The sequence below is a fragment of the Hippichthys cyanospilos genome, chromosome 2, assembly GCF_059441005.1.
Source record: "Hippichthys cyanospilos isolate Australia breed blue-spotted pipefish chromosome 2, RoL_Hcya_1.0, whole genome shotgun sequence".
In the NCBI taxonomy this organism is placed as follows: domain Eukaryota; kingdom Metazoa; phylum Chordata; class Actinopteri; order Syngnathiformes; family Syngnathidae; genus Hippichthys; species Hippichthys cyanospilos.
This window is the reverse complement of record NC_142370.1, coordinates 4,585,009-4,607,469: the sequence shown is the minus strand read 5'-3', so window position 1 is coordinate 4,607,469 and position 22,461 is coordinate 4,585,009. Positions and strand designations below refer to the sequence as shown.

Below are 22,461 nucleotides of genomic sequence, written 5' to 3'. Positions count from 1 at the left end.
ATGACTTCTATGAAGTAACTTGCTGGTAATTCATTTTAATTTAAAGAGTGTATTTATGGAAATGCTTTTATAATTTTTATTATTTCATTAATAAATAACATTTTGTAACGAAACTGCATATGAACTTATCTTACTTTGAAGCTCTCACTGCTACAGCTTTTGCCATTTTTTTCTTCTTCACGGAAGCTTGACTTATTACTAGCAAAATGGCGTTGCTAGAAATGGGAGGTTGAAAACGATTCTGCGTTATACATTGTGACAATTTTTATCAGTTTACACTGCACGCAGCGTTTGGCTCGTCTAGAATGGCGACCTTAGATCAGAAATCACCCAACGTGCTTCTACAGAGCCTCTGCTGCAGAATTACCGGGAAAAGCGAAGGTACATCAGCACAACTTTGAATTCATTCAAATGTATGGCTGCCACAGCATCGCCAGTATTCCCAAATAATGCAAATGTTTATTTGTACATACTCATGTCGCTGTCTTGCCACACGACACACATTCAAGCAAAATTCTATTCGTACGTTGGGTGTCCTCAGTGTGCTTGATGATGGGAATGTGCTCTGGGGATGCGCAGAGAGATAAGTTATTATTTCGATGTTATTTTTTGTACAGACCTGATGGGATGTTTCTATCACCACACACAACCTTATTTTAAAGTGCAATTTTGCCTGCTAGCCAACGGGGCTGTGCTATGTAAAGTTGCCGGATTGCCGTTTGTTTTATTAGTAGGGACTCGAGCTGGGCTATATGGCAAAAAATATATAAATAAATAAATCCCCATTTTCCTCAATCATTCTTTATGAATTGTATTGTAATTAAAGTAATTAAATACAGTTTTATTTGTGTAAAATAACCAAACTATAATGTAGACAGATTTTACGTCAGTTTACATGCAAACTTAACATCCAAAGCTTGTGCAAAGAAATCCTTCATAGCTTGTGCATAACTTGCGTGAATGCAACAATTAAGTACTTTCGTTTGTAACTATTGAAAACATGTCTTGTAAGGTTAGGGTCTACCATTTTTACAAAACCCCAATTGCACATTGCAGCCAAATTCAAAATATTCTTCCATCCATCCATTTTCTGTAGCCGCTTATCCTCATTAGGGTCGCAGGCCAGCTGGTGCCTGTCTATAGGGAGTAAGCGGTGGACATCGTCAACTGGTTGCCAGCCACGTTCCAAAAACATGCATGGCAGGTGAATTGAACATACTACATTTTCCATTCATGTGGCACACCATTCACGCACCCAATCACATGAAGAAAAATGTAGTATGTTCAATTCACCAGCCGTGCATGTTTTTGGAATGTGGGAGGAAGCCCAAGTGCCCGGAGAGAACCCAGGCAGGCTCAGGAAGAACATGCAAATGCCACACAGGAAGGCCGGAGGGAGGTGGATTTTCGAGTCCCTGAACTGTGAGGGAGACATGCTAACCACTGCTCCAACGAGCCTCCTCAATTTCAAATATTTGATTTATTGCCCAGCCCTAGTACGGACACCCTTAAATTTGGCCAGCCCCAAGCCACTAAATATGTTGTGTGCCGGCAAGTAGAAAATTAGTAGTAGAAATTAGTAGTAGAAATTAATTGCATGATCAAGAGAAAAAACAACCCAAAAGTTCCAATGAAATTTAAACATCAAATAACAGCACTTTTCATATGTAACTTTGTTAGGAACAAACAATGTGACCTGAATGTGAAGTGTTTTCTGTGCTTTATTTCTCTGGCCAGCTGAGGTTGCACAACAGTTCCAGTACGCAGTTCGAGTCATTGGCAGTAACTATGCTCCCACTATTGAACGGGATGAATTCCTGGTGACAGAGAAGATCAAGAAAGAATGTAAGTCGAAGTTTCACATAAAACTGTCTGCCAATCACAAGTTCACGACACAGCATCATGACTCATTTTAGCTTCACTGTCCAGGCACTAGCATTGTCAAGTGCTTTTTAGACATGCTTTTCAGTGCCCTAAAGTGTTTTTTTTTTTTTTTTTGCACTCTAAAGAAAATGCTGAAACACTTGAATAGCAAATTCCCAGACGACCCATCCATGTTGCACCATTAGTTGAGAAACAATCAATCAAACCTCTCTTGTAAAAATAGTGCTCCATTTACAGTACGACAGGTTTATTGAACAGAGATTGTATGGCAGGCTTCAAGGTAATTTTATGTTGCATGTCGTCACTGGCATTTTACAATATGCTGTTTGAGCAGATTCGTAAATAAAGTGGAACAAGCAGTTTTCACCCATGCGGCATGTTTACCCCTTAGTTCTTAACTTGTTCTCCTATACTGTACAGTGCTGAAGCAACGGCGAGAGGCAGATGCTGCTTTCTTTTCAGAGCTGCATAGAAAACTACAGACACAGGTTGGTAACTGTCGAATGTCATATTCACATAAGTTTTAAATCCCCAAGCTCCACTGTCAGTATGAAATGATAAGATGAACCTCCAAGCGCGGGGCTATATTTACCCCCGTAAACACTGTGCCACATAACATTAGTTTTTAGTGTGTGTTGTTTGACGTCGTGCTTTGTGCATGTCCTATTACAGCCGTGTTCCAGTCACATTGACCCTTTCCTGGGCACAGTGGCCGCTTTGGGCCAGCAGGCAAAACGTCCAAAAGCGCCATAACAGCCATTGCTTAAATTCTAACGTACCCCTAAATTTCTCGAAAATCCAGAAAAATCTTGCCTGTTTAGAACTTAAAAATAGAAAAACATGTGTCTAATAAAGGCAGTTTTTGCCCCTACCCCTAAGTTTCTCTAAAATCCTGAAAATTCTTGCCTGTGAAGAATTTAAAAATAGAAAAACATGTGCCTAATAAAGGCCATTTTTGCCTGTTTGGACTATTGGTCGAAAGCGTCCGCTGTTCCCAGTAAAGGGTTGAAGCAATGCTTCTCAGTTAAATTTTGCCAAACCCCCCGGTAGGAAAGAGAAAACTTTTTGCCCCCCCACACCCGACGCGCTGACTATAAATAAGATCTATCTATAAAAAGCGTAAAGGTATACCTAAACCTTCATCCTTTCCTACATTAACACAAGAAAAAAAACTTATAAATAAACTTTCAACAACTGTTAATGATTTTTTACAGCGTTTATACGGGTTACTGCTTAGTCTAAAACAGAAAAGAAAAAAAAAACACATTCACTCGCTGTTAACTGAAAATGACATCACAGTTACTCAGGGCTCAGGTAGCAGTCAATCACGGCTCGGCTTGTGAATAACCAAACATATTTGTGTCAGTGTATGCTTCAATCTACAGTCGAACAACTGAATGGGCCCCCTCTGTCATGCTACTTATATTAAACTGAATGGAAAGTAGGAATGTGTGGTGTCTTGTTTGGAGATTGAACTGGGTTGATAATGAAAGAAAGAGTGTGGAATTGTGTCACCCACTCATTCTTGACAGAGCAGCAGTTATATGTCGCCAATGACAGTGGTAACTCCCAAACACTCATCAGAAAAGTTAGCGAAAACAACATCTCCTACCCTCACAATTATTCACTGACGACACCATGAGGTTGGGTTCTGATGGTATATCGTAGCATTGAAACAAACGTGAAATTAGAACTTTGACGGGTGGCCTAGCCCAGGCTACCCTTATTAGGGAATATGGCCGTAACAAGCTCTCACAACACTCAAAGGTAAATAAATCCTTTATATATGTTTAATTTATGATGTTATTTAATTGAATACATGTATATTATATATAAGTAGCACTCACTATACTATTTTGATACCAATTTTTAATATCTATAAACATTTTTTATGTTTCACATGCTGCGGTTGTTTCACGGAGCTGCAGGTTGCAGACCCCTGATCTAGACATTTATTTTTACAATACCTATTCACATAACTAATCTTTTGTCTTCCACAATAAAATGAGTCCCCTATAAACAGACCTTAAAACACTGAATAAAAATAAAATTCTGAGCCATAGTATGCAGTTTCATTTCATCCATTATTTATAAACCTGTGCAGTATGCGACTATTGATGCGACAAGTCTGTTCCCAAACTCGACTGGCTGCTGAGTGCAAAGTATTTTTTATTCCTCTGTGTTTCGGTTTTTAGGCCAAGCATTTCTCACTTTGGGTTTTCAATTTCAGCCAAATGTTTCATTTCGGTACATCCCTACCATCTCTACCAGTAACTGAATTCTGAGCATTTCGACTGTACTGTTTGTCCTGAGGTTGAATAAAGGAATGAAACTGAAAAGATCTACCGTATTTTTCGGACTGTTAGCCAGAACTTTTTTCATCATGATTTGAGCCCTGCGGCTTATAGTGAGAACAGTGCACCTTATCCGCTGGTTTTTCACACCAGTCAAGCAAATGTGTGTTCAAGGAGTCAGTTTATGGAACAACTATGAAATAGAACTGAAAAGATGTGAATCAATGGCTGTGCTCATAAAGAGTTTTAAAATATAATATTCAAATATTTTTCAAAAACGTCTACATTGAATAAGATCTTGTATAAAAGTTTGTGACGTGTAAATTTGATATAGGGTATACAGTATATATGATTGTATTTATTGTATATATTGTTTATTTGCAGTGTGTGCAATGTTCACTAAAATAATCTATCAATTAAACAATGGGAGACAGAATACTATCAAAGTATTGATTTCGAGTTTGAACTGCTATTTAACTGCAGTATTCTGTTGGTAATATCCATCCATCCATTTTCTATAAATATAATGTTCTACCTAAATATGCTGGCATTTTCAGTCTGTTAAAGAGGGGATGTTGCAGTTGGTAGACAATGAAAAAAAACATAAAGAAAATGTGAGTTTCATATTACCACCATATACCTGCGATTTATAGTGGCTTATCCGTGGCAAAAGATGTTTTTCTGCTCATTTTTTGCTGCTGCAGTTTATATACTTGTGCGCCTTATAGTCCAGAAAATACGATATTTTTAATCTGATTCATTGACAGAATAATTGACAGTAAATCAATTATTTTTACTACTTGTTAGTTGCTGCCCTATGAATTGCTAAAGTATGACATTCTATTGCTCATAGTACCTACTGTATCTCACAAATAATGTTCCATGTGCATTATGTCTGATATGATACTGATATTATAATATATAACTTTCAAGGTTTGTTCATTTTTTTTGTATTCTTTTACAGGGTGTTCTGAAGCATCGCTGGTCTATTCTCTACTTGCTTCTCAGCCTTTCAGAAGATCCCCGCAAGCCCTCAAGTCGGGTCTGAGTAGATTTATTTCTGACTTTTGTGATGATTGTTGATTCCATTCCTATACTATATACTATAGTCCAACTATAACAATATTGTCTGCCCTTCCAGGTTGGAAATTTTGGGGCTCTGTTTGCCCAGGCCCTCCCTCGAGATGCCCACTCTACTCCGTTCTACTGCGCCCGACCCCAGAGTCTGGCTCTGAGCTATGGGGAGAGGAGCAGCGGTTTGGCAGCCAGCATGGGTACCAGTGGGATCTCAAGTCTCGGAGCGTACACACTTAACGGACCGACGCCAACATCACAGTCACTTTTGACAGGGTGAGACTTGTGTAGATAGACCAAAAAATTAAATGCATCACTGATATTTTTCCCGCACACATGCATTAAATCCTTACTATTAACTCGGGCCGTTGTGAGCCGATGGAGAGAATACTTCAAGGATCTCCTCAATTCCCCCGACACATATTCCTCTGAGGAAGCAGAGTTTGAAAATTCTGAAGTGGGCTCTCCCATTGGTGAGCTTGTTGTCACAGAGGTGGTAAAAAAAGCTCCTTGTGGCAAGGCCCCAGCAGTGGATGAAGTTGGCCAAAATATGGAAAGGGTTCGGATTGGGCTTTCCTGGTTGACACCGTCCCTGCAACATTGTGTGGACATTGGGGACAATTACTCCAGACTGCAGACTGGGGTAGTGGTCGAGGGTGCATGCCTGTTAGCCTAACCAGTCCACATGTGCTTTGTGGACTTGGAGAAGGTGTTCAACAGTGTTCCCTGGGGAGCTCTGTGGGAGGTGCTTCGGGACTGTAGGGTACCGAACCTGTTAATACAGTCCCTCTACCATTGTTGTTAAAGTTTAGTCCGCATTGCCAGCAGTAACGATTCATTTCACATGACCGTTGGATGCCGCCCAAGCTGCCTTTTTGCCACAATGCTGTTCATTACTTTATGTACAGGTAATTAACAGGGGGCGCACGTTGGAGGTCTCAGCATTGCATCTGTTTTTTTGTGTATAATGTGCTGCTGTTGGCTTTTTCAGGGCTTGATCTCCAACTCTCATTAGAGCTGTTTGCAGCTGAATGTCAAGCAGAAGGAATGAAGATCAGCACCTCTAAATCTGAGACCATGGTCTCGTCTCGGAAAAGGGTAGAGTTTCCTCTCATGCTTGGGGATGAGATCCTTTCCCAAGTGGAGCAGTTCAAGTATCTTAGGGTCTTGTTCACGAGTGACCGCAGAATGGAGTGGCAGATTGACAAATGAATCGTGGAGCGTATGCTGTGATGTGATGCGGACTCTGTATCAAGTCTGTTAAGTTGAAGAAGGAGCAGCCCAAAGGCGAAACTCTCTATTTACTTGAATGAGATCGCGGCTACAAACACCCAAAACGAGTTTCCTCCTCAGGGTGTTCGGGCTCTCCCTTTGCGATAGGGTGAGAAGCTCATCATCTGGGAGGCGCTTGGAGTCAAACCGCTGATCCTCCACGTTGAGAGGAGCTAGCTAAAGTGGCTCGGGCATTTGGTTAGGGTGACTCCCTGGTGAGATGTTCCAGACGTTACAGGGGACGACCCAGAACATGGTGAAGAGAATATGGTTCTTGGCTGGTCTGAGAACTCCCGGGCATATCCCCAGAGGAGCTGGACAAAGTGGGAGAGGGAAGTCAGCTGTTTCGTGCTATTAAAAGTAATTTTTCCATTTTTCACCTGCTTTAATAAAGATCAAACAAAGATTTACTTTATTGCTAGTCTGGGACCAGAAGATCCATGCATCCATTTTCTATAGCCGCTTATCCTCACAAGGGTCACTGGCTTGCTGATACCTATCCCAGCTGTCTTTGGGCAGTAGGCGGAAGACACCCTGAACTGGTTGCCAGCCAATTGCAGGGCTCACAGAGACAAAAAACCATTCACACACCCAATAAGGCCTAAGGACCATTTAGAGTGTCCAATACACTTGCCATGCATGTTTTTGGTGTTTGCCTCGGTCCGCTTTTTTTTTCTTAATGTTTATCTAAATTAATTTTGTCATACAGACTTACCAAATCTGTAGTTCAAGTTATCAAAAAGAAATACTTATGGCAAATATTGTATCGCGTGTTTTAGGCAACCCGCTCAGTCTATGGCGGGAGTTGCACCTCCGCTGATGTCTCGACTGGCCTGGGCTCATCCTGCAAGCGCCTCTCCCCCATCAGTTCTTGGTCCTGCTGCCATTCGACCGCCCCTCGGTCCTTCACATCCCAGCACCAGAGCAGTCCGCTCAAGGCAGGATGGCGATGCAGCCGGTGGGTTCACATATTATACTGTTTGACACTCTTTTTGACATCTCGAGTTGACACAATGAACAGCAACCCAAATGTAAATCTTATTTTTTGGGTCATTCTTTGGCTGCTATAGGCGAGGTGAACGAGGCAGCACTCGTGCGGGACATTCTCTACGTATTCCAGGGGATCGATGGCAAGTTCATCAAGATGAACACCCAAGATAATTGTTACAGAATAGACAGCAAGGTATCTTACACTTTCAAAGAGGATACACATATACCATGAAGCTAACATTAATCCTTGACGGGTCCGGCCACCACGAGCTACTTACTGTATGTTGTGATGCTTCTGCCTCAACCTACTACAGTCCTCCATATTTATGATATAGAATAGGGAATGGGACGAGATCTCATGCGACAAGATCTGGCAAGATTAGGATGCCACGAGATTTCTGGTGGGTGCACAAGATCCTTTTACTTTTGACTGTTTTTTGGTCAATGGATTACACAAGACTGCACTGTGTGTTACTGTTCTGACATTAAAACACACCAGCTATTTTGATGAGATTTCAAAATACACGACCACACACGACAGAACCAGTGCTTGTATTTTGAAGCGAGTTGTGACAGCGGTTAGCTTTATATCTTACAACCTGTTGCAGCACGAGGGTCACGAGTCGCGACTCGATACAAATGTGACAACCTTTACCTGAAATCACATTTAATCGCTAATTCAGCGTGCTAAAAAACAATTTAATAACGCCGGCATTTAATTTTACGGTGCCTGATGCTCGTTTAGTGCAGCCTCCAGCATAAATTAGTGGCTAGATGACAGTGCTCGAGTGCTCTTATTGGCTGCCGAAAGCAGTCGGATTAACTGCCTTTGAAAAGGCAGTTAAATTACTCTGCAGTCTTTAATGCTGACAGTTTGACAGTTGTCGTTCCTACATACTACTTTGGAACCAAGCTGATTCAAATGTGTGCCCTGTGGTTCTGATGTCACTTTGTCTTGATCAAGATGCGTTGGGAGTTATCTAATATCTCAGTATATATTTAACTAAAAAAAGAAAACATGTCAAAAACATAACAAAAATTGGTCACTCATAAATAACCGGAAATGTGTTATTTGATATTTTGTGTTTGTATTTCTTTTTCAACCAGCAAAATAAAAACAAATATTTAATTAAGTTAAAACACACACACACACAATATGTGCAGCCCTCCAGGAGAAATTTTACTTTCAAATCAAATCCCCTGTGGCGATTGTTTCATTTTCCAATTGAAGGCTGGTAAAATATTGGCAGACAAGATAAAATTGTTTGGTCAGCACTGCAAAAAAAAAAAAATAAAAAAAGGCCACACACCGCAACTAACAGGAGCGGTATGCATTTTGTTTCACTATTCAATATTAGGAAAGATCTCAGCAAAACTTGGGAATTGAACTCGGCTCTTCTTTTATATTTACATTTGCACGCTTATATTGTTAACTTTGTTGCTATCAGCTTAGTAAAACAAAACAAAAAAAATTTAAAACTGGAAAATTGTGCGGCATAATTTTATAGGACAAATTCTGCAAAAATATCATTTCGTTCTGGTGGACTCATTCTTATAAGAGGTCTCGTTACATTTTTTTCTCGCCCTATACCTAATATGATAAGTTTTAATGATTATGTTAAGCATGTTTAAAGGGCATTATAAATATTACTTGTGTACTGTATTTGGTTGTTTTTTTTCATACTATAATGAATATTTTTAATTTGACATATTTTGGGCCTGGTGCAATTAAAGTTTTTGTAGTGCAGTCAAAATGAATGACAGATGATCAATTTAAGTGGATAAAATTCTCAAGTATATGCCAATGAATATCTTTTTTTCTTTTTTTTAAGCAGGAACAAATGACTTTCATTGTACTTTTTATAAGAAATGTGTACTAGCCCTGTTGGGCCACCGTTAGTGGACATCGGCAGTTATTTTGTGGCCCCTGATTCCTGGGCACCTGTTCATGTATAACCCTGGAGGGCGTCCCTGCTAAATTGTATCTCTATTACAGATTCTGGAACGAATGTTGACAGTTTGCAACACTTAATAGCCACACCATCCAGCAGATGATTTTCCATCCAAATCTGGGTTGATCGTAACGCTTCAACAGATCAATATGGAGCTCTTTGGCAAAAAGCCACATTGATCTCGTCCGTCAATTTCTCGTCTGGTTTCCTTGCCGTTCAAGTAAAAATATTAAGGATTTGCCATTTTGTGTCATTGTTTTCTGTCTCTCTATGTCTTACCTCACCAGGTATTGGTGAGCAAATCCCTGAGGGATACCAGCAGTAGACTGGCAGAGCTTGGCTGGCTCCACAATAAAGTCCGCAAGTACACAGATGCCAGGAGCCTAGACCGGGCATTTGGTCTAGTTGGGCAGGTGTGTTTTTGTGACGCTAATAGTTTATTTGCAGTTGACATTGATTGAATCCATACACCAACGCAATTTGTCAAACTCCTTTTCTCCTCTGTCCCAGAGCTTCTGTGCATCGCTCCATCAGGAGCTGAAGGAATACTACAGACTCCTGTCCGTCCTTCACTCTCAGGTCTGAAAGGAGATTCTGAACTCTTTGTGCCAAGCGTTATCTGAAAAGGCAACTCCTAGAGTGCCAGCCGATTTCGAGCATTTTGACGCATCGGAAACGAGACAGTCAGTCCGTCTTTTCCTTTTCGTGATGTGTCAAAGCCCGCCCCAGAAAATTATCCACACACCCTCGTTGTTGACAACAAAGAGGCAATTAAGCGATGCTTGACGAAAGTGCATCTGACGATGTTCTGTGCAAATGCTCTAAAACGAATGCATACTACTGTAGAACCCCTCTACAACTAAATCATATTTACAGCCAGAAATTTTTCACAACAGGGTACTTTTCACTCAAGCAAATCGATGTCTCTGACGTTAACATAAAAACCATGTTGTGCAATCTACAATCTGACTGAAGTTAAAAACAAAACCATCCAACATTCAAAAAAAAAATTAAAAAGGAAAGAAATGACCAAATCTACACTGAGCATTCATTTTCATACTTACAGTACATCAATTTCTTGCATAATGTCTTTGACTTCGCTTACTCCATCTTTCTTGTATTTTACCTTTATCCTGTCTTCAAGTGTTGCGGACATTGCGGTCGAACTATTGCTCATGGAAGTTCGCCGGCAAAAACAGCTTCATGATTCGTCTGAAAAGGAATACCGTGATCTAAATACCTTCAACAACAACTGGAGAGCACCACATTGGGGAGAAATGAGGAGTCTGTTCAGATCGTTTGAATTGACTGGAATTCTCTACCTCTTTTATCGAGTCATGTTTTTTTTTGTTTGTTTGTTTGCTGTAGAGTCAAATTACTGCCACCTATAGTATCGGAGAATATCGTCTGTTTGTGGGGGAAAGCTGCTCCAAGTATACAGCTGCAGGCTTGTTTTTGCTGTAGAGAATTTCAGTGCAACGAAAATGCAGAAACAAACATTTTGTATTATGCAACAGGGGGATTTTTCCTTATATGAGGAAGTAAGAAAGAGGGCTTCAATGCATGGATTTTTTTTGCACGTGCAGGTTTCGTTGTAGAGGATTTTTACTGTGTATCAAATTAGAAGTACATAAAATCATTTTAAGCCTTATAAATGACATGATATTACCTATTTCACATTCAAATTAATGATATTCAACCACAGATATGTGGGGAAAATGGTCCCTTTTGAGTTATGCGGTTATAAATCGACCCCCCTAATCTGGGGGTTGAAAATGAGGGAAAAAAACTCGACTTGTACTCTGAGAATTACGGTAACTAAAGCTCTAATGCAGATTCCAAAATACCTCATGAGCCCTTTACTTCACCACTAAGGCAATAGTATATTTAATTCCACACACATCAGTTTAAGAAACACAACCACAAAGAAAAAATGCCCCAAAGTAATACGTTAATTTATCACTTCCCCAGGCCTTCCCATGCCAATCGAGAGAAATAGGTTCTCCAGCAGCTTGCTGATAAAATGGTTGTAATTTGCAATGCAATGTCCAAACACTCCCAACGCATGTATAATGGAAAAGGCCAGCTTTGCTACAGAGCAGATCTGAAATAGTAGGAATTACCTGCTAGCATGTAAACTCCGAAAAGACACCAAGCGTCACGTTATGGATGCGCCGCCATGTTGGGGATTCGCTGCCGTGTTGCCCGATCAACCCTTTGATTTTCCCCACTTTGTGTGTCTGATGTCCATGCATGTACATTGTAGATGCAGGTAGAAGATGACCAGGGTGTGAACATGTGCACAGACACAAATCTGACCCTCAGAAGACTCCTGGTTTGGATGTACGACCCCAAAGTCCGACTCAAAACGCTTGCCGCCCTCGTCGATTTCTGTCAAGGTACTTTGGCGTTTGGATTGTGATATAAATCGGTCGGTCCTGAATGAATCTTGCTACATGAACTATCGTTGTTTCGATGACAGGCCGGAAAGGTGGGGAGCTGGCCTCAGCTGTTCACGCCTATGGGAAAACCGGAGACCCACAGATGAGGGCGTTGGTGCAGCACATCCTCAGCCTGGTGTCACACCCCATTCTCAACTTCCTGTATCGGTGGATCTACGATGGAGAGCTTGAAGACACTTACCATGAGGTGCATGCGCATGCAATTGGAAAAAGAGAATCCATCGTGCATTAATTTACAGTGCTTAATGTCTATCCTTCTTTGTAGTTCTTTGTGGCATCGGACCCAAATGTGAAAACTGATCGCCTGTGGCATGACAAGTACTCTCTCAGGAAGTCAATGATCCCATCGTTCATCACCATGGACCAGGCTCGTAAGGTGTGCTCGAGTGTTTTAATCCTTGGTTGTACACAGAGAGAAACTTTCCTCTGGCAATTGTCTTGTCATCAGCTGCTTCTTGTTGACACCCACTGCAGGTGCTGCTAATTGGCAAATCCATCAACTTCCTGCACCAAGTGTGTCATGACAGAACACCACCAGGCAAAATCACATCAGCTTCCAAATCTACAGACGCACCGAAAGATGGTAGGAGTTTTTTATTGATATGTTTCTATTGATACATTCCGGTGGGTATAAGGGATCGATGCTCTTCCCGCTCACTGTCCTTGCCTTCTCCATCAATGAGGCACACTACACAAAGGATCCCATCTGTGGCATTTGCAGCTTTTACCGTCTGTGTTGACATTTGCGGACCTTTCCCGAGAACCAAACGCTAACATAAGAATTTCCAGAAAGCACAACTTTAGCTGCTGCAGGCTGGTTGGTTCTTTTGTGGCCTGCGACCATCCAATTTTTGGTGCCCTTAATTCAGTGCTTCTCAAATATACTGGACACGCTGGCTATAAACAAGATTATTATTCGTACAAATTGTGTATTATAAGTATACATAAATCTGTATCATTTTTAGCATTAAAAAAAGAAAACTGCAATATAAATAAACTTTCATCAACTGTCAACATTTTTTTACAGCATTTATACAGGTTACAGCTTAGTCTAAAAAAGAAAAAAAGTGCATCAAAGTGTCTGAAACTAAAAAAAAAAAAGTTCTTATTTCATTGCAATTACATTTCACATGACAAAAATGCCTTTTCCCTGGAATCATCTGTGCTCCCCGTTGAATCAACCCCCCCCCCCCCCCCCCCACCCCCCCCCCCCCCCCACCCACCCCAATTGAGAAGCACTGCCTTAATGGTTGACCATAATTTCAGAACAATGTTTTGTTGTTTTGGGAGAAGGAGGGAGAGGGCCATTCATTCACAGATTGTTCACTAAAAAAAGTCATTCAGAAGACTGTCTCTTTTGCGTGCGTGAGCGCGTTAGCGTTTTTTAAATTTTATTTAAGTTTAAAGTGTTACTGTTTTACTCATAAACTAAACACTCGCATTAATGATGTCATAATTAATATCATATCACATTTACATCATATCCGAATGGCGAATATTAAGTGCACATAAAATATGAGCTCACCATTAACGACAAACTAATGGAAGCCCTCAGCTTGCTTTAATCCAAAAATACTTTTGAAGCTGCCACATCAAAATGTACAAAAATGTACACAAATGACATTGATTAAATCAATCATTTAACTGAATTACGAATGCTATTCATTTCAATACAACATGTTAATTCGTTGCAAATGAGTACTTATCTATGCAAAACTTTTGCACATGCACATACACTAAAGGGAAAAACCTGGCACAACAAAAATGCTAACAAGCTAAATGCATACAAGGCAGCACTATATAACATGCTGAAGACAAGAACTAACATTAGCCAGCATGCTAGCCACAGTCACAAGTTATTGGTTCACAAACTAATTGTGGGTATATTATCATAAATGACAACATTCTTCAAAAAAAAAGTCCAATTTACAAACACTTGTGGGCCAGATTTCACTGAGAGACGGAACAACTGGTGTCTCACCAACATTGACTGCCCTCAGTTGAAGTCACGCCATCCTTCCTCACTACAAAATGTAATATCAACTGCGGCCAGATGCGGCACAGAAAAACAAAGATCAAGCCGAACAAAGCACAAATGAGAGAACTTGAACCAAGTCAGTTCAAAACGTTATTTTGGGTGCGGTTCACACGCCCGGTACCAGTTGATCCACAGACCGGTACTGGGCAGCAGACCGGCAGTTGGGAACTTCTGCTCTACGGAAGGTCTCTTTACAAAGACTCAGGTGGCATCGTGTACAATGAAGACCCATTCAAAAGGAATAATTCATTTGTGAACGCCACATCACTAATTGGTGATGCAATAGCTTCGAATATTATTTTTTGATGTGCATATGCGATCTTCAGGGCAAGAAAAAAATGCCTCAAGCAATTATTTTATTCAAGGCACTTGAATTACTCAGAGACTCGTTTGAGCCCTAATCTTAATACATTCCTCAGTCGAACAATAATGCTGAATGTCTACGCTCAGGTTCAGCCAAATCAGTGCTATACTGAGATACTTGGGTTATACTGGCGTATATACTTTGTGTGAATGTGTGCAGTTGAAACGGGCCTACTAAGCGTTTAAAAAAATCCTGATTTTTGTCTTGTAGCAGCGGAACTGCTGTCAGACCTGGAGGGGGCATTCCAGGAGAAAATTGATGCCGCCTACTTTGACACCAGTAAATATCTGTTGAATGTCCTCAACCGGAACTACCTGCTGCTAGAGCACCTACAGGCCATGAGGAGATACCTGCTACTGGGCCAAGGAGACTTCATCAGACACCTAATGGATCTCCTCAAGTAAGCAGCACATGCCATTCATTTGTCTTTTTGCCATATCTGAATAAGAGAGTCGACATTTAGTGCCATTGTTCTCTATAGACCAGAGCTGGCGAGACCGGCCACCACTTTGTACCAACACAACCTGACAGGTATCTTGGAGACTGCCGTCAGAGCAACCAATGCCCAGTATGACAACATGGAGATTCTGAAGCGTCTGGATGTGCGACTGCTAGAGGTGTCTCCTGGTGACACTGGTTGGGATGTTTTCAGTCTGGACTACCATGTTGATGGACCAATTGCGACGGTAAAACATATACACACAGTTTTTGGAACATGTTCGGGTGTCCTGCTTTGTGTTCATAAAGGTGTGTACAACAGGTGTTTACCAGAGAATGTATGGGACACTACCTGCGTGTTTTTAACTTTCTGTGGAGGGCCAAGAGAATGGAATACATACTGACTGACATCTGGAAAGGACAGATGTGTAATGCCAAGCTCCTCAAAACTATGCCCGGTTTGTAAAGACTCAGAAACCTTTGAAAAGACCCAAGTCCCATCTTGTACATGATTGTATTTTAGTGCTGGCTTCCCTCACAGAGCTGGCCGGTGTGCTGCATCAGTGCCACATCCTGGCGTCCGAGATGGTCCACTTCATCCATCAAATGCAGTACTACATCACCTTCGAGGTCAGGCCAGGCCATTAGTGATGCTGTAACAGTCACGTCATTAAACAGGCATTTTAAGTCGAGATTAGTTCATGACTATGGACCCTTGTGGACGATACCAAGGTGTGACTATTACGAGGGCAGACGCTTTCCTTCTCAGTCTTCTTTCATGTCTTCATAGGTGCTTGAGTGTTCCTGGGATGAGCTATGGAATAAAGTACAGCAAGCACAGGACCTAGATCACATCATTGCTGCCCATGAAGTGTTCCTCGACACCATCATTTCTAGATGCTTGTTGGACAACAATAGCAGGGTAATAATAATAGTTTTTATACAGTGGTGCCTCTACTTATGAATGGCCCTTATCATGAAAAATTCAACTTATGAAACGCCTCGGCGGAAAAATATATTCTCTACTAACAACTGAAGATTCAAGATAAGAAAGGTGGCATTGTTGGCATATGAGACACAAGACACCAGTGTTTACGCCAACATTACTGTAATGTAATGATAATATCACAATCCGTGATGTCTACCGTATTTGTTAGTTTGTGATTCATTTTTATCATTTATTAATATGCCAGCTTGCCCACAAATGGGACAAGAGTTTTTTGCATTGATTGCATTTACCGTGGTCTTCCTCTTTTCATCTTTCTTGTTTCGTCCGCACTTCTCACCAATTTACACTGTAGAATGATCATCACATTGACATTAGCTACTGCGAACATTGTACTTATTTACATAAAAACAAATGTAACATAGCACTTTAGGCTGTCGCGTCTGACGTTTGTGTAGTTAGCACGTTTTTAGCTCTTTAGCAGTGACATCACACGAGAAGCACTAACTAAACTAAAGTAAACGTACTTGCTCAAAATAAAATAAATTAATAAATGATTATTGCTCTTTGTAAATGATTCCTGGATCACTAGAAATGTAAAATAAAAATGTACAAATTAAACATCCTAAAAAGGTGTGTCTCTCTGCACTCTTCACCAACACACCAGCACCATCTCAAGGCAAACACATAAACTGCATTCTTTTTTTTTTTTTTTTTAATTATTCTTTCCGTGGTATATTTGGATTAGTATGCACTAATGTAATGCTACTATGTATTTGTTATTGTTTTGATGCATTTTTCTAAATGATTAAATATTCATTTAAAGGGTTTAGGAGCATTTTGGGGGGCTTGTAACGGATGAGGCTATTTCCATGTAAAAAACGCTCCACTTATGAAAGATTCACATTAGGAAATGACTTCCAGAACAAATTTCATAAGTAGAAGTACCACTATGCTTGCGGTAATTCCCCCCTAATTTCCATCCGCTTTTTGAAGTCTCTTTTGAACCAACTGAGGGCCATCTTTGACCAAATCATCGAGTTCCAGAATGCTCAGGACTCCCTATACCGCTCTGCGCTGGAGGAACTGGCCCTCCAGTTGCAGTTTGTGGAGAAGAAGCAGCAGAATGAGGAAGAGGTGAGATGGCCAAGAGAGAAACCACCAAAAAGCTATACGGTGCACTCAACTGGAACTGCATGCGCATGTCTGTGTGTATTTCAGGGTCAGTGGGGGGTGACAGCGGAACAGGAGGCAGAGGAGAAGAGTAGGATACGGGAATTTCAGGAAACCATACCAAAGATGTGCTCCCAGCTCCGCATCCTTACACACTTTTACCAGGTACTGTAGCAGGCTTTCCTACGTATTGCCACCACCTCCTTGTCCGCTCCCTGCGTCATTGTCTCTGGTGTGCTCTTGTCAGAGTATTGTCCAGCAGTTCTTGGTGCTGCTAACCACCAGCTCAGATGAGAGTCTTCGTTTCCTCAGCTTCAGACTTGACTTCAATGAACACTACAGGTATGGCTAAGCACTGAACTGGACGCGGCACTTCTTCCCACTGAGGAATCAGCAACGCTCATCTCCGTTTTGTACTCAGGGCCAGAGAACCAAGGCTGCGAGCATCACTAGGAGCCACAAGGGGGCGACGAATGTCCAATATCTGACCTCTAGTGACTGGAACATTTTGTATGACGCCACAGACCAGACAACCAGCACGTCATTCCAAAATATGGCAAGCTTTGGTGGAGCGCTGGTGTCTGCACTCAGCAATCTGACATTTGTGGGAGTCAAATGATGAACACTCAGTGGGAGTCCGTTCCAAAAACGATCAAGCAGCCTTACTGATGAGTTAACGTCTTAAGCCACAACACGTGTATATATATGCATGTATGTTTTATTTTTGCCTTTTTGTTTTTTTGACTTTGTTATTGAAGCAATTATTAAGACAAATCCAATCAATTTCATTACAGTTGTGCATTTCTACAAACCGAGTTGTCACTGTGGTGCCGAATAGCAGCGTGTGGGTCAGAGCTTATTGTCAACGCTTCAGTAATCAGGACAGACTGTCACAATCATTATGGAGTTGCAGGAGTCACACAAAGACGATGTGGAATCATCGCGACAGACTCCAAATATCAATGCAATCAGTAACTACAATTATGCTGGGATTGAAAATGAAGTATTCTACCTGTCTTCAATGTGTCTTTGTTATAGCACACCTGACTCAAATGATGGAGCCTGATCCTCATCACAGTGGTACCCCTACTTACGAAATTAATTTGTTCCAGAAGTAACATGAATCTTCCAAGCTGCCCAAAACACTCCTAAAACCTTTAAATGAATCGTATTAAAATGCATCAAGAACAGTAACATACACATTAGAATTACATTTGAACATAATAATTGAAATATGTAAAGAATAATAAAAAATGCTCCTAAACCCTTTAAATTAATCATATTAATTGTAGCAGTTGACAATATGAATGCAGTTCTCTTGTTTACCTTGAGATGGTGCTGGTGTGTTGGTGATGAGTGCAGAGAGAGAGAGACAACTTTTTAGGCCATTTAATTTGTATGTTTTTATTTGACATTTCCAGTGATCCAGGAACCATTTACAAGTCCACAAGAGTAATAATATGTATTTTTGGATCATTTCGAGCGTGTACATTTACTTAAGTTTAGTTTGGGGTCATGCGAAGTGCTTCCTGTGTGATGTCATGTAAAAGTAGCGACGTGCTAACAATGTGAAAGGCAGACGCGACAGCCCAAAGTGGTAGGTTACACATGTGTTTTTATGTGAATATGTACAATGTTAGCCGTAGCTAATGTCAATTTTATGTTTATTCTGTAAAAATGTAAGTGGGAAGTGTGGCTGAAATGAGTAAAGATGAGAAGTCCAAGACCACAGTAAACATCCGTGCAAAAAACTCTTGTGTTGTGTGTGGGTAAGCCAGCATATTAATAAATTATAAAAATACGTCATTAACTGTAACAAATACGGTAGACATCACGAGTTATGGTGACATATTACATTACAGTCTTGTTGGAGCGAGCACTGGTGTCTCGTGTCTCAAACACCGACAATGTCTCCTTTCGTGTCTTGAATTTTCTCTCGTTACTCGCCAATATTTTTACACCAAGGCGTTTCGTAACCTGATTTTTTTTCGTAATTAGAGGTACCACTCTATTTGAATGTACTGTAATTTAACTGTTGGATAGCTACCTACTAACGCTCCACTCAAAATGCCACCAAAGGGAGTTGTGGTTTATACTCATCGTTTCACATATTGTATGTGAGAAATCATGCTAAACAGTAATAATTCATAATGACCCGCTGGCCTATTTCTGGCAGACTGAGTTGTGGCTGCAATAATACACACGTCATATGTGGCAATAACATATAAAGTGCATTCTTAAAAAAAAAAAATCAAATTGTTCTCATATTTCCATGATTATGTGTATGAATTACAATTTCTAGCAGGTGTACCAGATGGCAGATGTTCTCCGTTATGAGTAACCTTGTTAATCTACACCTAAAAATAACTGCCTTCAAGACAATAGCTGACATTTAATGACATTTCCTGTAGGAGGAGTGTGTCTTAGAATCTCATCAAACCGACTTATTGCTCTTTATGGATGAGCTGACTCCCAAACACAGAGTTGACGCAACCAACTGTTCGATAGTTGCCAAACTTTTTCTTTTATATGGGTTAGGTTTAATTAAAAAAAATAAATACATTCAAAAGACCTGTCAACATCGATGTGATAACTGTGCAACTCTCTCTCTCTCTCTATATATATATATATATATATATATACAGTATATATATACAGTATATATATACAGTATATATATATATATATATATATATATATATATATATATATATATATATATATATATATAATATGTAGTTGCACAGTTAATGACACGTCGATGTTGGAAAGTATTTTGAATGTATTTTTATTTATTTTAGAGCAAATGTCAGATTGCTGTTATAACCAATTCCTGCTTCGCTGGGCAAGAATATATAGTTGTTGTTGTTTTTTTTTTTTGTTTTTTTTGTTTTAATTATTATTTTGTCTCTTGGAATTATAGTCCGGGTATCTCCATCTCACTGATTTCCTTCAGTCTGTCTGAGTTTTTCATCTGAAACATAGGCACTCGGGTAAAAAGGGGCAACCAATTTTTCAAATGCTTGGGGGGGCTCGAAATCGAAGTGTCCCTCCCTATTCTTCATAGCGTACTGTAGTTACTTCAAAGATGTTTCAAACATTAAGAGGAAAACGCTCGATGCAGAATTTTTATGAACAAGACCTGAAACATGGTCTTGTTTTGCAGTGCTGAAAAGAAACATCACCAGTATTTCGACATCTACTTTCTCAAAATTCATTGACCCATTAGATACCCTGATAAACTTTGACCACAACAATAGGAATATTGTATTTCACATCATAAAGATGGGGTATGCAATTCACTGGTATGGAATAATACGTTATTAAATACAATAATATTGTTGTCTTTCAGAGGTTTAGCTCAATTTATGAGAAAAACAACCCAAAATATCTTTCTCTGTGCTGCTTTCCTCTACAATATAAATTCACTTTTTGAACCAAAACTTTGATATACAATTTATATATAGCTTAAGCTTTTAGCTGTGTTCTATTGAGATGCTCCTTTATGAATGTCAGTGTTTTCCTAATTAAGCTTTGTAATATAAATCAGAGGGACCTAACCAGGGTGAGTGGATCAACTGGTACCGGGCCGCACCCAAAATAATGATATTTTGAAACTGATTTAGTTTATCCGTTAAAAGTTCATTCATTTGGATTTTTGGTGTCGCCTCTGGCCGCTGTTAGTATTGCATTTTCGTCGTGTGGAAGGACGGTTTGGTTTCACTTGAGAGCTGCTGGGTCGACGACCCACAATAAAAATCTCAAGCGTTGAGCATTCCATGGGGATAAAAAGGTTTGGGACCCCTGATAAAATGGACTTGTTCTCTCATGTCTAATTGCATTGTGATTATCAGTGTTTTTGGGTTTTTTTTAACTCATACAAATCTTAGAGATCGCAATTTACAGATTGACAGAGGCTGATTAAAGTTATTTTTTTTGGTCTGAACCGGATAATCGACCATTCATTCTCTGAGAGATTTGGCCGATGCTTTTATGGTTGCCATGGTACCAAAAAAAGCATCTCTGGTTCCGGGCAAAAGCACGCTCTGATTGGTTAATCAGTATTCACAGAGTGTTTGCAGGGCACTACACCGCTGAACCTGTGTGTGTGTGTGTGTGTGTGTGTGTGTGTGTGTGTGTGTGTGTGTGTGTGTGTGTGTGTGTGTGTAGTGTGTGTGCATGTACGTGCAGGCGCACGTGCGTGTTTTGTGCTGGGGCGTGTGCGCAAATGCACCAAATGTCACTTATCACCTGAGAGATAAATGATTGCTTTCTCACCTCCCATATCCACATTTCTGTTTTTTCATCAGCCTTCCAGTCTGAATAGGCGGAGAGGTGATAGATGGAGGGAGGGGGTCGGGAATGTAGGAGGTGGTGGAGACGAAGATGGAAAAAGGGAAAGGATGGGTAAAACATGGAATACGGGCTGTCACAAAGAGTGTGTTCAAGCATCTTAAGCACACTTTTGGCACTCGTATCCTTTGACGTTTTTAATTAAATTTGCGTAGATTAGGAGACATTTTTACAACCTTGTTCGATTGGCAAATAAATGTTGGTCCGTCCATCCAAGAGTGTGACAGCGACGCAAACCATAAGTCACTAAAGAACCTGAAAAACCTCCAAAGAACTACCTGGGAGCGATACTTCAGGCTCTTAACTGTTCCTAGTATTGCACACTTCTACACTAACACTAACACTTCTTGTTACCGACCTCTACTGAAGCCATCCATCGAGCTTGGTGGTACCCGCCCCCTGTTGCACGATCGCTAGTGGTCCCACTGTTGCTTTACCTTCCTTCATCCCTTGGTATTTCTCCAGCTTTTCATGTTCCTTTTTTCAGATGTTTCTATTATTCGGGAATTTTATATCTATAACTACTATGATGTTCATGCACCAGTACCATGTACAGTAAGTCTGGTTGGCTATACAATGCCAATAAAGACATTATATTCTATTCTAGTCAATATTCTCCAGTATTCCATTCAACCATCAGTTTGGCTGGCTGGATCTAGAAGTCGACAGGAAGTTTGCTTGGCTGTTCTGAAACACCATTGGAAGTGTCTGCCATGTTGATTCTGGGTCCTCTCATCCGTATTTGATACAAATTCTCAGGTACTTGCCTGCCATGAGATTACATCCCGATATGATATAGTGCACCCTCTCTGGGTCTTCGTTTGGACAGCCTATGCTTGTTAAGGGCCCGTTCTTTCAGTCAAGTCTTTTCCAACCATTGGTATGTTTTCTCGATGTCAGCCACGCCTTCAATTTGATGGCGGTACATGCCAGGCCTGTGCTTGTCTTTCCATGATAGTCCATCTGGCTCCTTCTCCTGACTGAGCTTCTGTTGTCTGAGGCAATTACTAAGCAGGTCATTCTTAGGCGGAATCACCTTGATGCATTCTTGGAGGCCCCTAGATGCACACTGGTCTAACTCCCGCCTTGTGCACAGTGTCAACATGCTGAACTTGGGGCGGAGCTCTACATGCATTGTAAGTATCTTTCTTATCTTGATATTACTGGCTCATGCCAGCAGTGTATCAGATTAGCAGCAAGGCAAAGGTGACAATGCACTGG

At 40.6% G+C, this 22,461-nt stretch overlaps 1 protein-coding gene across 2 annotated transcripts; it reads left to right on the top strand.

Annotated features, from left to right (window-relative positions):
• Positions 1-213: 213 nt before the first annotated feature.
• On the top strand, positions 214-18,623 carry tubgcp3 (tubulin gamma complex component 3). 2 transcript variants are annotated; one of them, XR_015864882.1, is made up of 23 exons: positions 214-381; positions 1,738-1,845; positions 2,305-2,372; positions 5,143-5,220; positions 5,320-5,528; positions 7,304-7,482; positions 7,595-7,707; positions 9,754-9,879; positions 9,977-10,045; positions 11,733-11,865; positions 11,949-12,115; positions 12,194-12,304; positions 12,403-12,511; positions 14,541-14,730; positions 14,812-15,016; positions 15,091-15,226; positions 15,310-15,398; positions 15,559-15,690; positions 16,711-16,851; positions 16,936-17,052; positions 17,135-17,229; positions 17,309-17,598; positions 17,682-18,623. XR_015864882.1 is itself a non-coding variant. In XM_088408592.1 (22 exons), the coding sequence occupies exons 1-22, from the start codon at positions 306-308 to the stop codon at positions 17,373-17,375; spliced, it is 2,718 nt and encodes a 905-aa protein (XP_088264718.1). In that variant the 5' UTR covers positions 214-305; the 3' UTR covers positions 17,376-18,623. The 2 variants fall into 2 exon arrangements, 1 of the variants encoding a protein (XP_088264718.1); XM_088408592.1 differs by having other exon boundaries at positions 17,309-18,623.
• The last annotated feature ends 3,838 nt before the right edge of the window (positions 18,624-22,461 follow it).